General features: G+C 45.5%; 1 protein-coding gene across 2 annotated transcripts in view; it reads right to left on the reverse strand.

Annotated features, from left to right (window-relative positions):
* DNAH9 (dynein axonemal heavy chain 9) overlaps window positions 1–15,913 on the reverse strand; it is a 314,223-nt gene that overhangs the window by 186,503 nt on the left and 111,807 nt on the right. For both annotated transcript variants that reach the window (XM_060082642.1, XM_060082641.1), the window contains exons 27-28: window positions 10,835–10,991; window positions 4,643–4,747 (exon numbers count right to left, since the gene is read on the reverse strand). In XM_060082642.1, coding sequence (XP_059938625.1) covers window positions 4,643–4,747; window positions 10,835–10,991 — 262 coding nt within the window. The remainder of the gene's footprint in view (window positions 1–4,642; window positions 4,748–10,834; window positions 10,992–15,913) is intronic.

The raw sequence follows: 15,913 nt of genomic DNA on the forward strand, positions 1-15,913 counted from the left end.
GGTCTGTGGTGGGTTTTAGAGTCTGCGTTTCTAATAAGTGCCCAGGGGATGCTGATGCTGCTGGTCCACCGCTGGAGCAGCATGGGGCTAGATGCCACCACCCCACCCAGCACCCTCCACTGTCCATTCTCAGGACAGCTGGTGGTCAATTAAGTGTGCTTGCCCCAGAACCACAATGCCCCATTCCAATTCATGACCCTCCACTGCCTCTTGACTAGATGGGCTCGCTTTCTTTCAGTTTCTACAGGCTTTAACTGCACCTCTTGAATGGAACTTCCTTCCTGCCTTATATTTTAGATGCATGTGTAGGTCTTACTTCTCTGTATTGCAGCCCAGCTCTGATATCAAATGATCAGTCCTGCTATCTACACAAGCCACGTGTGCTTGTCTGACCACAGTGGCTTGACTGGATATCTTAAGAATGACATCTTTCCCTCCAAAGACTGGAAGTTGGTGATCACAGACAGTTCTGCCCCTATACCCTCCCACGCAGGTAGGGCCTTGCATCAGACACACTGGTGAAGTATCAAAGTCATCCCATCTTACTTGCAGGTGATAAATTTTAAGGAGGCCATCGGCTAGCCCTAGGCTATGCTCCTCCTCTCAGCTTTTTCTCCACACCCCTCTACGTTGTCCCCCTACATTCTAGGGAAGTGGCCCATTCATTCTGTGGTCCCCTGAGGTCATTCTCTTCTCCAGCCTTTGCTCCCAAATGCCATGCATTATTAAAATCCTGCCTGGCTCACTCCATGCTTCTCTTTGCAGTGGCAGATTGGAGTCTGCTGTCTTCAGGAAGTACAAACCACTCATCACTTTTTACATTTAAAAAAATATTTCTATGTTTTTACCTTAGACCTTAAACTCCTATATAAAGGGTGTTACATAGGAGTTCCCTTGGCTCTGAGATGCTAGCATTTGTTTAGCTCCTTGAGTACTTGGAACACTGCTATGATGGGCTCCCGAGTCCCTGCTAGCTGCTCTGCTGCTTCTAGCCACTTGCTGCCCCAGCCCAGCCTACTGCCAGGGCTCGTACCTGTAGAAGGGACAAAGTGGCAGGGACGCCTGACCAGGCAGTGTGGAGGGGGACCAGTGGCTGGAGGTACAGCGTAGTGGCACATGTCTCCTCGCCCAGATAACCCAAGGCCTAGGGAGCTGATTGCAATAGTAGTGGCAAAATTCCCCAAAAAAGTATGTAGTATCTTACACGTTTTAAGAATAACAGAGTAATTGTTCTTGGAATTGCCACAGTTTTCCCAATTGGATATGCAATTCTGCTTGGCCAATCTGACAGAGACATGAAAATTTCCACCTCCAAGAATAGCGAGGCATGCTCACTTTTGTAGAAGTTACTGGGAAGAGGGGCACCGACATGTGAGGAGAGGAGAGGAGGGGAGGCAGCAGAGGAGGGGTAGGGCGGGTAGAACTGTCACAGCTGGTGCAGCTTCTGCACCAATATGCCAGCCTGGATTGCAGCGTGAACAGTTAGTGCAATTTTCTCCTTGGATGGGTCTATGATTTTATTTATTTATTTATTTATTTATTTTTTCTTTCTGTACGCGGGCCTCTCACTGCTGTGGCCTCTCCCGTTGCGGAGCACAGGCTCCGGACACACAGGCTCCGCGGCCATGGCTCGCGGGCCCAGCCGCTCCGCGGCATGTGGGATCTTCCGGGATCGGGGCACGAACCCGTGTCCCCTGCATCGGCAGGTGGACTCTCAACCACTGCGCCACCGGGGAAGCCCGGGTCTATGATTTTAAATGGTACTAGCTCAGATTTTGCCCAGGTTGTTGTCAGACCACTTTCTTGAGAATGTTTCCTATGATGTATTCCTAGACGAGAGTGTGGAAGCATCAGGGAATTCCAGATTGAATTTATTTCATTTAATTCCAGAAGCAAAAGGGAATTAATCTTGAACTCATCACTGACCTTGTGTTTGGCAGTTTCAAAATACTGTAAGGCAAATTCACAGCATCTGTCTACTATGCACTGGGGACAGTGGCTGTTGGGCACTGCCTCATCGGTTAGGACACTGTTAAGTTTGTGAAGACAGCCAGAGCCTGGCCGGCTGAGAAGGAGTGAACAGTGCAGGGGAGACTGCTGAGACCAGGGAGTAGACCCTTCTTCCCTGTCCTGTGTGTTCTAGCCTTCTACATTTCTTCAACCCATTTCCTGCAGGGTTCAGGTAATAATGACAGTAATCATGAACATCACCCCCACCCCCACCATCACCATGGTCATCACCATCATCATCATCATCACCACCACCACCACCATTACCACCATCATCATGGTCATCACCATCATCATCATCATCACCACCACCACCACCATTACCACCATCATCATGGTCATCACCATCATCATCACCATCACCACCACCACCACCATTACCACCATCACCATGGTCATCACCATCATCATTATCACCATCACCACCACCATCAACATCACCACCACCATTACCACCACCATCACCATCACCATCATAACAGAGACTAATATTTATTATTGTGTGCCTACTATGTGTAGGGCTTTGTTTAAGTGCTTTACATATGTTAACTCACTTAATAATGACTACAACTGCATCTCGTAGTTATTAGTATTATTAACTCCCTTTCCAAATGTGGACCTGGAGACATGGACATGCCAAGGTCACACAGCTAGTAAAGTGGCAGAACCAGAACTGAACACTGGCAGTGTGGTTTCAGAGCTGACACACATAACCACTTCTCCCCCGCCTTGTCTGGCTAACTCCACTCTACAAGAACCTGCTTCTTTTAAAAGCCCAATTCCATGTGGAACTTGTTTATACCTCTGGAGCCCAAGAAGAGGTCTCTGCTGACCTTGGTGCAGCTCCCACCTTTTGTTCTTCCCCTGGGCTCCTTGTGGGGACACATGGAGACAGCCCGTCAGCAACCCCAGGCACTGAGTGCTGCATCGGGACACCACAGGTGTGGCTATTCATGACGAATGGTCCTGGGTTTAAGCGAGGCAGTAAGAGCAGCACAGCCTAGCTGATGAGAACAAGAAGGTGCTCTCCGGAAGCTGTGGCAAGCAGCCAGCAAAGGGGGCAGAAAATCATAAACGCAAAGATGAGAGAGGTGGACATAAAGAGGGGTAGAAATAATTATGGGTTATCGATCCCAACAGACACTGTGGCAAGAAGCTTATGCTTCCCTCTTGATTTTCAGAACCGTTCTAGGCCTAGAATTAGTCCTTCAGGAAAGGTTCATTTTCTTTTACTCTACCTCTTATATCACAAAACTCAAACAGTCTTTACAAATGCATCATTCCTGGTTGCAAGTTGTGAGGTGACTACTTGGAGGTGAATGCAGTCAGTGGACATGTTTTGTTTGTTCAGCTCAGGTTTTGTTTTTAATTAAATAAATTGCCAACTTTTAGAAATCTAGAGATTTTTAATAAAAATCTGGACTCTCAGCTTCTCCTTAAAATGTAAAAGATCTGGCAACACCGGCCTCATGTCCTCACGAGGCAGAGGTGTTGCTGGTAAACGTGTAACAACCAGCTCTCCAGGAAGAAAAAAATGCCCCAATTTGTAGGATTTGCCCATTTCCGTGGTAGGCAATTTCAGGCTGCCAATGTGATGGCACCGTCAGCTCTTGTGAACCAAGCCAGTCAAGGGTTTTCCGCGGAGAGAGTGTTCAGGCAGCTCTGTGACTTATTTCTACCTACTCCTACTGAATCAAACAACCCTAAGGAAAGGGAAGACCCCGTATCACCCCTAGGAACAAGAGAAGAACCTACATTTCTGCTACTTTCAGGAGCTTCACCAAGAAACAGTGCAGACAAGCATCAGCAAGTTGGTACAAAGCAGACTTTCAGCAAAGGATTGTTCACTTTTTTCTACCCACCCTCTTTCTGCTGCTCGCACTGTCTATGGGATCCTTACCCAAATCCAAATCCTCTCCATCTTTTCAAGGCCTGGCTTCAAGATAACAGAAATCAAATCACATCTAGAACATTGAAGAGTGTCTCAAGAACTCAAGATTTTTGAAGTTAGGAATACTGTCCTATTCAACTGGGGACCCTTCACACTGGCCTTGAGCACAGCACTGACTATGCTGTAGGTGTTTAGTAAGTGCTTCCTGGATGACCTGAAAGACAAGTGCCATGCTTAGGGGAAATCTAACCAAAAACCGATTTTCTTCATCCAACAACACTCATGCTGCCCCCTCACTTTGTACATAATTAGGTGAGCGAGGCTGAGGGAGGTGGGGTGCCTGGCTAGGATGCTCAGCGAGGAAACAGATGAGCTGAATTTCAAGTCCTGGTCTGACAACTTCCCAAGTCTGTGCCTCTTCTAAGGAGCTGGGCTCTGCCATCTTTTTGGATCCTTTCCTACCCCTATGAAGCAGGTGCATGGATGTTCTTTCTTCCTGTTTTACAGAGGAGAAAATGGAAAATCATGGCCAGTAAATGGATCCATCTTGGTAGGGACCAGCATGATACCCATATCCTGCACCCAGGCCTGATTTTAGCAGGTGGAAGAAAGGGCAGGAAATGCAACAGGGGAAAGGGTAGAGGCAAGTGGATGAGGAGAGGGTAAAAGCAAGAGGATGCACAAATCCTCAGTGCTTGGCATGAAGACCACAGCGCTCCCATCAAGTTCTGGCCCCCATACCTGCACAGCCACGACTGACAAGACCTCCACGGAGATTCGATTAAACTCATCAAAACAGCCCCAGGCACCGGTCTGAGCAAGGCCCTTGTAGATGTTGCCGCAAGACTGCAACAAAATGTACAAAGATTAAATTACTATCTGCTGGGCTTACTGTTAGACATCTAAGTAATTTTCCATCCCCTATAGTATAGAACTTCCAGTTCCCTAAAGACCACTGGTTAGAAACTCGTATTAAAATTTCAAGGACAATTAAAATTTTGATAGCTTTGGGTGCCGACATAAGTCATGGGATCAAACAGAACCTTTTCAAGACACTTCGACCAAAATCCCTTTAAAATGTCATCAGGCTTGTATTGATTCTGTAGCTTTCAAAATCCCAGGAAACGAATAAAATATTATATTTCTTGCACCATACAGACAAAAATCCTTCCACTCAGCATTCGGCATGTGCTGATGAAAAAGTTTATGTCTGTATCTTTGAATTCATGCAAAATACCCAGGTTTCCCAGAGTGATGGGAAGCTGGAGATGGGGGTGGGAAGGGAAGTTTGGAAATAAACTACAGGTAAATCTTTTTAAATGAGAGTAAGGGAATAATTTCAGATGGAAGATGGTATATCTGTCCTAAAAATGAAAACCACTCTGGCCATTCAATGTGAACTAGTAAACCATGGAGCCATATAAAGGGAGAGACGACTGGGAGACACTCAAGGCCATTGGCAAGGAAACATCACTGATGTGCTCAGAACATGCAAATAAGTCGAAAAGTCCATTCATTTACTCAGTGGGCATTTTTTGACTATCTGCTCCATGCACAGCTCACGTGATAGACCCAGAGAGGCTCAGTCCCTCTAAGAGCTTCTAGTTAGGTTGTGGAGATAAGGCATACAAATAAAACAGGTAAATTGCTACATGAGCAGTGGTTCCAATGGATAATATAGATCACAAATGTTATGCAGTCCAGAGAGGGGTGGGTCAAAGGGCTGTAGACGGATCAGTTTTGCCAAAGAAGTGAATTTCACATAGTACTACAACAGCACTTTCCAAAGTTTATTTCATGGAATGCCAAAGCTGGGAGATGCTCCTTGAAGACAAGACTCTCTGGTAAATCAAGTTTGGAAAACACTGCTTTCTGTAACCCACTTTGGTCAATTTACAATGTATAAGGGCATTTTAAGGGCCCTGAGAAGTCAGGCAAAATTAAATTAGTTCAACTTTGTTATATGGCTAGGATTTTTTTTTTCCTCATGTGACCCCTGATTTTCTCAGAATGCATTCTGGCAAACATTAGTGTAGTGGAAGGAACACAAGAACAGAACCAGAAGATCTGGAGTATTGATATCTCACAGAAGTACATGGTATCTTCAGAACATACATTGGAATCATGACTTAATAAGATAACAGTGTCTGTGCAGGCATAGCAGAAGGATAAGGGCTTTCCAGGACGAGGAAGGATTATGGACAAAGGATGAGCAAAGTCATGGTAGGTACAGAGAAAAATAAAGGTGTCATTTTGGCATGAAAGTTGATTTAATAAAGAGGGTCATGGTTCTGAAAAGGCTTGAATTATTATAAGAGATCTTTGGAGGTTTGGAGCAGAGAAAAACATGATTAAATCGGTATTTTAGGAGACCCAGTCTAACATCACATAAGCTAGGTTAGATGTGGGGCAGACTTTGAAAACAGAGGGAAGAATCAACCCCACCTTTTACTAAGCTCCTTGAATTAACTGATTTCTCTATTCATGCAACAAATCTACTCTGAGCCTGTGCTATGTGCCAGGGGTCGTCCTAGGTCATGAGGATTCAGCCCTGAACAAGGGAGAATTGACCCGATCCTCAAGGGTTTTGGATCCTAATGGGGAAAAGACAACGAACACAAAAATAAGAAACTATCAGTAGTGATAAGTCCCAATGGAGTCTTAACATGAGGGTAATGTGGCTATTTATTTATTCATTCTGTTTTATTGAGACGTGATGGACATGTAGTTATTTCAGATTGAGAAGTCACAGTCTCTCTGAGGAGGTGACATAAGTTCTAGGCATTGTGTTTGTGTGCTCAAAATAATTCTGCAGGTGGATATTGCTAGTATTATATTCATGAGTGTGTGTGTGTATACATATGTATATATATACGTATATATAATAAAATGTAATATATATTTTATATTTCATTTATATGACATACTTATATTCCCGAACTTCTGCTTAGTATTTGTGACATTTGACAGGTTGCCATATATACATGACATTTGACAGGTTGCCACACACACATATATATATGTAAAATAATAAAACAGCCTGTCAACTATCACATACACACACATTACATATATGTATATCACATACACACATTATATATATATTGCCACCTGTCAAAGGTTATAAACACTAAGTCAGTTTTGAGAATCAAAATCCATGCTTCTCCAGCTAACAGTGGTTTTAAAACTTTTTAAAGCTGTGGATACCTTTCATCAAATGGAAATCCAATACATAAAACAGAAGAAAGTAGAGTTTCCATAGGGGGATAATCGTCACCCCACACTTTACCCCCAAGGGCCTGAGCAGAACCCAGGACTCCATGTGGCCCCGTTTTTTGACAGGAAACAATTAAGATGTCACCACAACAGCACGAGGGTACCATTAGCTGGGCTGGGCTGTCGCCTTGCCATAAGATGGTGAGTTTCTGGGACAGGATAAGGGCTCTCAGAATAAGGCTGAAGGCCTGGAAGCGAGAGCCTTGCTGAAGGAAGAATAAACATTGCTGACTGATTGGAATGATGGAAGGAAGGACAGGAAACAATTAAGATGTCTTAAGATGTCCACCCTGGCCCACGGGGAAAAATAAGATGATTAGTATTGATGGGATGAGGAACCTGGCCGGAAGGAAACAGGGAGTCAGCAGGAACTGTCTGAGACGAGTGTTGACCGAATATGAGAGAAGGGCATCCAAACGGAGGCCTCTACTGCCTAGTTAAAGACACTACCAGAACTTCAGTGAAGAGGGAAAACAGATTCAGGAGTCATCCATATAAAAGTAAACCTTGAAATGATGAAAGGGGGTCAAAAAATGAGATCAAGAAGGCAAGATCAGATAGAATCGTGGAAGGATAATGTTTCAGAAGCATAGAGAGCAGGGTTTCTCAAGGAGTGGGTGTTCTACGGTACTGATGCCATGGAGAAGTCACAGAATTCCAGATACTTTCAGATTCAAAGTCATTTGATGTTTCAGCAATAGCCTCTCCAAATTGAGGTCCAGGGGGAAAGTATTGCTGCTATAATATGAAGAATGTCTTAGCACTAAAACAGCAACCATTTCCAGAGAAAGTGGCTAGTTTTATGGGTTTTCCAGCCAGCACTAGCAGAGTAAAGCAAACCCTAACCCTAACCCTTTCCCCCAAGCCTCCACACAGTTCTTGCGTCCACCCCATTACCCGATGCCTCCCTACAGAATTCCTGAGGCAGAGGGGATTGTGAGGGTCCTTGACAAAGCCCAAACTCTCCTCTTTCCTCCTCCTCTGTTTCACCCTGACCCACGCCCTCCCCATGTTCACTAAGTATCATTTAATTTTTTCAAGCCTCTCAATCTTTCTTTTCCATTTCTGCTACCCCATCATCGGCTTCTCTGCCTCTCTGGTTTGAACGACTGCAATGTTCTTCCTAAAAATGTTCCTCCCCGCCTTCCAGTCTCTTCCTGTCTCCCTTCATCTGGCTGCCCAGGGAGTCTTCCTTAAAGACCGTTTGTCTTCATCACGCTCCTGCTTCAGTCCTGCAGCCTGCAGCGTTTCTGTGGCCTGACACCTCAAGGTCAGAGCTTCCCAGTGGTCTTGTGTTCCTCTTCTCCCTGCTCAACCCCATCTCCCATCCTCCCCTGCTCCCCAATCCACTCGAATGGACCCCACCATGGTTCCATGTTTGTTTCTAGCTTGTTCTCTGGAGACACTGAAACAGAATGCGCTGCTGTGAGTGACGCTGGTGAAGGCTCTTTCTGACCTTCACTCCTTTCCTCTCCTCGCCCCAGCCAAACCCTGTGAAGAGAGCTCAGGGTGAAGTCAGCACAGGGAGCAGGGGAAGGACAGCAACTGCACAAAGAACTCGGTCCTGTTTTTGAAGCTGATGTTTTAGTGGGTGGGGCTGCGCTAAAAGGTCACACGCCCTGTTTGGTGGTCATCCAAACCTTAACAACCTTAAACAACCTCAGCTCTCACCTCCTCCACGATGTCTTTTCTGACCAGAGCACTTGGTGGCTCTCCCGCAGCTCTGGAGCATTCCAGGGATTAGAGTTCGCAGAACACGCATTAGCACTCAGGGTAATGCTGTCTGCTATCTCCCCTAATTATTTCATATATCGTTCCTGTCTCTCCTAATGGACTGGGTTATGCTCACTCTATCTATCTATCTATCTATCTATCATCTATCTATCTATCTGCCATTCATCTATTATCTCCCTCTCTCATCTCTCTGTCATCTACCTACGTATCTTTATTTTCTTTCTTCCTTCCTCCTTTCCTTCCTTCCTTCCTTCCCATCTCTATCTCTCATATGTCTATCTTATCTATCATCTATCATTTATCTATTTATATCCATCTATCTATCATTCATCTATTATCTCTCTCTCTCATCTGTCATCTGTTGACCTGCCTATGTTTTCTTTCTCTCCTTTTCTCCTTCCTTCTTTCTTCCTTTCTTTTTCTTTATTTCTCTCTCTTTCTTTATCATCTACCTACCTATCTATCTCTGATATCCTCCCATGATTCCCAACAGATGCTGAGCAATGGTGATGCTCAATAAATTGATTGCTGGTGTGTACTTTGAGATAAAAATAATTCTGAATAGCTGGACAACAAAGGGAAGAGGAGGTTTACAGACTGCTTACTTATTGAGGCTGTTTGGTTACAAAGGATGTTTGGTGTCTAGGAAGGGATCACCTTACCTTTGCTGTATCTCACTACGGCTATACCTACTGTTCTTGCTCTGATCTGTGTCTGTACTAGACGCACATGACTGAAGCTTTGCACAGTTCAAACAAATTAAGGGCAGACTCCTCCTCTCACCCTGTACTCTAAGAGGAATTGGTGGGGTCAGGTTCAGTAATAAGTTTTTCTTCTTCTTTTTTTTTTTTTTTTTGCGGTACGCAGGCCTCTCACTGTTGTGGCCTCTTCCGTTGCGGAGCACAGGCTCCGGACGCGCAGGCTCAGCGGCCATGGCTCATGGGCCTAGCTGCTCTGCAGCACGTGAGATCTCCCCGGACTGGGGCACGAACCCACGTCCCCTGCATCGGCAGGCAGACTCTCAACCACTGCGCCACCAGGGAAGCCCCCTCTAAATTTATCTTTAAATTAAATTTATTTTACAGGCAATATATCACATCATATATATATATATATATATATATATAAATATTTGATCTATTTAGTGCAAATGTTTTCTTTTTCCACTCTAAATTTATTTACCTGCTATCCTATTTTCAAAAGGGAACTTAAGGCAGTTTACAAAAATACATACAATAAAATAGAAATGAGACAGTGAGACAATCTGTTATGCTTTTTTCAAAAAAAAGAATCTGAATAAGGTCTAGTTGTGAGCAGAACGTTGCTAGCAGAGAAGTGACCTAATGGGCCTCTTGTTTCTTTTGCCTTTCTCTATGACACAGAGCCTGGAATACATTAAAAAATGTAAAAATGATGAGTGCCTGGATGAAGAACATTACCCTTGCACTTGTCTTTTGTGTACCTCTTGCTAAAGATAGAGGTTACTCTAGTATGTCTTCGGAAGTCAAACCTAGAATATTTTGCCCTTGTAGAAATTCTGGGGAAATGCCCACTTTTACACAAGAACACATCTATGACTTTTATGTGAAGATTTTTATATCAGCCATTTATGAGCCTTTCTGTGGTTCTGGGTCAAATCATGAATTTAGGCCTTTGGATATATGTTCAGCTTCTTCATTTTACAGATGACGAAAGGAAGACCCCAGAGGTGAAGTCATCTCTCTGTGGTTGCAAAGCTCATCAGTGGAAGTGGATTCCACGATGCTATAGTTTACAGGGAGGTCCACAAGCTCCTGAGGGCAAGGGTCCTCAGGCCTCCTGTGAAGGAGCAGGGACCTCCCTGTCTGGGCCTCTGAGCTAGACCAGGGTGGCGAGGATGAAGCTGCGGCCCAGCTCCTAGTCCCCCCGAGGCTGGGCCTGTACCTTGTAGTCCATCTGCTCGGAGCAGTTAAACACGTAGACCATGATGCCCAGTGCTCGGCCCAGGTCCTTGGTGGTCTCTGTCTTGCCTGTGCCTGCAGGTCCTGCTGGAGCCCCGCTCATGGTCAGGTGCAGAGACTGGGTGAGGGTGATGTAGCACCTGCCGAACACAGGAGGGTGGAGGTCACTCTTAGTGCCACAGGTGGCCCCACAAATAGCTCTGGCCCTGCTGGGTCCTAGTGAGATAGAGCTGAGGTTCAAGGCCGTGAGAGACTTGACACAGCTTCTGTGAAGGAAAGCCCAGAGCCCCCCACTCTGTTTCCCTCTGCGCTGTGAGTGGAACTTTCTAAAGGATCATCTGATCGTGATGCTCCCTCCCTGAAGGGCACCAGGGGTTCTCAGCCCGGCCCTTCCTGACCTTGCCCCCACTTACTTCTCTAGCTCATTTCTCATTGGTTCCTTCCCCCCAGCCCCAGTATGTTTAAGTCCATTCATGAAGAGCTATTTTCACTTGCCCAGTGCTATGGTCTGAACGTTTGTGTCCCCACTAAATTCATGTGTTGAAATCCTAACCCCCAAAGACTGTGTTGTTAGGTGGTGGGGCCTTTGGGAGGTGATGAGGTCATGAAGGGGGAGCCCTCAGGACTGGGCTTAGCGCTTATTAAAGAGGCTCCAGAGTGGTCCTTGCCCCTTCTGCCATGTGAAAACACCGTGAGAAGGCACAGGCTGTGAGCCAGAAAACGGGCCCTTACAAGAGCACGACTACACGGGCACCTTGATCTTGGACTTCCCAGCGTCCAGAACTGTTGAGGTCAAGTCCCCCGAAAACTGAGCTCCTCTGCCGAGTTAATGATTAACCTCTTTACCCAAAACATTATTCCTTTTCTTGTCCAACACCTGTTCCCCTCAAGATTGAGGGGTATCAAAACAATACACTACTTGGAGAGAAGAGGAAGATGGCGGAAGAGTAAGACACGGAGATCACCTTCCTCCCCACAGATACATCAGAAATTCATCTACACGTGGAACAACTCCTACAGAACACCTACTGAACGCTGACAGAAGACCTCAGACACCCCAAAAGGCAAGAAACTCCCCACATACCTGGGTAGGGCAAAAGAAACAAGGAATAAATCGAGACAAAAGGATAGGGACGGGACCTACACCAGTGGGAGGGAGCCGTGAAGGAGGAAAGGTTTCCACACACTACAAGCTCCTTCGCGGGCGGAGACTGCGGGTGGCGGAGGGGGAAAGCTTCGGAGTAGCGGAGGAGAGCACAGCAACAGGGGTGTGGAGGGAAAAGCGGAGAGATTCCCGCACAGAGGATCGGTGCCCTCAGGTACACACCAACCCGAGAGGCTTGTCTGCTCGGCCGCCGGGGCGGACGGGGCTGGGAGCTGAGGCGTGGGTATCGGGTTTCGGTCGGAGCGCAGGGAGAGGACTGGGGCTGGCGGCAGGAAGAGAGCCTGAAGGGGTTAGTGCACCACAGCTAGCCCAGAGGGAGTCCGGGGGAAAAGTCTGGAGCTGCCGAAGAGGCAAGAGACTTTTTCTTCCCTTTTGTTTCCTGGTGCGCGAGGAGAGGGCATTAAGAGCGCTGCTTAAAGAAGCTCCAGAGACGGGCGCGAGCCGTGGCTGAAGGCGCAGACCCCGGAGATGGGCGTGGGACACTGGGGCTGCTGCTGCTGCTGCCGCCACCACAAGGCTTGTGTGCGAGCGCAGGTCACTGTCCACCCCCCCTTCCGGGGAGTCTGTGCAGCCCGCCACTGCCGGGGTCCCGGGACCCAAGGTCGGCTTCCCCGGGAAAACGTACGGAGCGCCTCGGGCTGGTGAAACGTCACGCCGGCCTCTACCGCCGCAGGCCTGCCCCGCACTGCGTGCCCCTCCCTCCCCTCGGCCTGAGTGAGCCAGAGCCCCCGAATCAGCGGCTCCTTTAAACCCGTCCTGTCTGAGCGAAGAACGGACGCCCTCCGGCGACCTACGCGCAGAGGCGGGGCCAGGTCCAAGGCTGAGACCCGGGAGCTGTGAGAGCAGAGAAGAGACACGGAAATCTCTCTGTGCAGCCTCGGAGGCAGCGGATTAAAGCTCCACAGTCCGCTGGATGTGCCCTGCGTCTGTGGAGTGCATGAATGGACAGCGAATCATCCCAAATTGAGGAGGTGGACTTTGAGAGCAAGATTTCAGACTTTTTCCCCTTTTCCTCTTTTTACAACGAATTATCCCAAATTAAAGAGGTGGACTTTGAGAGCAAGATTTTCGATTTTTTCCCCCTGTTCTCTTTTTGTGAATGTGTATGTGTATGCTTCTGTATGAGATTTTCTCTGTATAGCTTTGCTTCCACCATATGTCCCAGGGTTCTATCTGTCCGTTTTTTTTTCAATAATTATTTTTTAATTTTAATAACGCTACTATATTTTATACTTTATTCTATTTTATCTTCTCTCTTTCTTTTTTCCTACCTTCCCTTCCTCCCTCCCTCCCTCCGCCCCTCCTTTCTTTCTTTCTCTTTCTTTCCTTCCTCCCTCCCTCCCTCCTGTCTTTCTTTCCTTTCTTTCTTTCTTTCTTTCTTCCTTTCTTTCTTTCCTTCCTCCCTCCCTCCCTTCTTCCTTTCACTATTTCTTTTTCTTTCCTTCCTCCCTCCCTCCTTTCTTTCTTTCTTTCCTTCCTCCCTCCCTCCCTTCTTCCTTTCACTATTTCTTTTTCTTTCCTTCCTCCCTCCCTCCTTTCTTTCTTTCTTTCCTTCCTCCCTCCCTCCCTTCTTCCATTCACTCTTTCTTTTTCTTTCCATCCTTCCTCCCTCCCTCCTTTCTTTCTTCCTTCCTTCCTTTCTTTCCTTCTTCCTTTCTTTCTCTCTCTCTTTCTTTCTTCTACTAATCCTTTCTTTCTACTTTTTCTCCCTTTTATTCTGAGCCGGGTAGATGAAAGGCTCTTGGTGCTGCAGCCAGGAGTCAGTGCTGTGCCTCTGAAGTGGGAGAGCCAACTTCAGGAAACGGGTCCACAAAGAGACCTCCCAGCTCCACATAATATCAAGCGGCAAAAATCTCCCAGAGATCTCCATCTCAGCACCAGCACCCAGCTTCAGTCAACGACCAGCAAGCTACAGTGCTGGTCACCCTATGCCAAGCAGCTAGCAAGACAGGAACACAACCCCACCCATTAGCAGAGAGGCTGCCTAAAAACATAATAAGGCCACAGGCACCCCAAAAGACACCACCAGGTGTGGACCTGTCCACCAGAAAGACAAGATCGAGCCTCAACCACCAGAACACAGGCACTAGTCCCCTCCACCAGGAAGCCTACACAACCTACTGAAACAACCTTAGCCACTGGGGACAGACACCAAAAACAATGGGAACTACGAATCTGCAGCCTGCAAAAAGGAGACCCCAAACACAGTAAGATAAGCAAAATGAGAAGACAGAAAAACACACAGCAGGTGAAGGAGCAAGATAAAAACCTACCAGACCTAACAAATGAAGAGGTAATAGGCAGTCTACCTGAAAAAGAATTCAGAATAATAATAGTAAAGATGATGCAAGATTCTATTTCCAAGATCCAAAATCTTGGAAATAGAATAGACAAAATGCAAGAAACAGTTAACAAGGACCTAGAAGAACTAAAGATGAATCAAGCATCGATTAAAAACACAATAAATGAAATGAAAAATACTCTAGATGGGATCAATAGCAGAATAACTGAGGCAGAAGAACGGATAAGTGAGGTGGAAGATAAAATACTGGAAATAACTGATGCAGAGCAAAATAAAGAAAAAAGAATGAAAAGAACAGAGGACAGTCTCAGAGACCTCTGGGACAACATTAAACGCACTAACATTCGAAATATAGGGGTTCCAGAAGCAGAAGAGAAAAAGAAAGGGACTCTTCAAAAATATTTGAAGAGATTATAGTTGAAAACTTCCCTAATATAGGAAATGAAATAGTTAATCAAGTCCAGGAGGCACAGAGAGTCCCATACAGAATAAATCCAAGGAGAAATACGCCAAGACACATATTAATCAAACTGTCAAAAATTAAACACAAAGAAATCATATTAAAAGCAGCAAGGGAAAAACAACAAATAACACACAAGGGAATCCACATCAGGTTAACAGCTGAACGCTCAGCAGAAACTCTACAAGCCAGAAGGGAGTGGCAGGACAAAATTAAAGTGATGAAGGAGAAAAACCTGCAACCAAGATTACTCTACCCAGCAAAGATCTCATTCAGATTTGATGGAGAAATTAAAACATTTACAGACAAGCAAAAGCTGAGAGAGTTCAGCACCACCAAACCAGCTTTACAACAAATGCTAAAGGAACTTCTCTAGGCAAGAAACACAACAGAAGGAAAAGACCTATAATAACGAACCCAAAACAATTAAGGAAATGGGAATAGGAACATACATATCAATAATTACCTTAAATGTAAATGGACTAAATGCTCCCACCAAAAGACACAGATTGGCTGAATGGATACAAAAACAAGACCCATATATATGCTGTCTACAAGAGACCCACTTCAGACCTAGAGACACATACAGATTGAAAGGAAGGGGATGGAAAAAAATATTCCATGCAAATGGAAATCAAAAGAAAGCTAGAGTAGCAATTCTTATATCAGCAAAATAGACTTTAAAATAAAGACTATTAGAAGAGACAAAGAAGGACACTACATAATGATAAAGGGATTGATCCAAGAAGAAGATATAACAATTGTAAATATTTATGCACCCAACATAGGAGCACCTCAATACATAAGGCAAATACTAACAGCCATAAAAGGGGAAATCGACAGTAACACATTCATAGTAGGGGACTTTAACACCCCACTTTCACCAATGGACAGATCATCCAAAATGAAAATAAATAGGGAAACAAAAGCTTTAAATGATACATTAAACAAGATGGACTTAATTGATATTTATAGGACATTCCATCCAAAAACAACAGAATACACATTTTTCTCAAGTGCTCATGGAACACTCTCCAGGATAGATCATATCTTGGGGTCACAAATCAAGCCTTGGTAAATTTAAGAAAATTGAAATTGTATCAAGTATCTTTTCCGACCACAATGCTATGAGACT

This window comes from Mesoplodon densirostris, chromosome 18 (genome assembly GCF_025265405.1).
Source record: "Mesoplodon densirostris isolate mMesDen1 chromosome 18, mMesDen1 primary haplotype, whole genome shotgun sequence".
In the NCBI taxonomy this organism is placed as follows: Eukaryota; Metazoa; Chordata; class Mammalia; order Artiodactyla; family Ziphiidae; genus Mesoplodon; species Mesoplodon densirostris.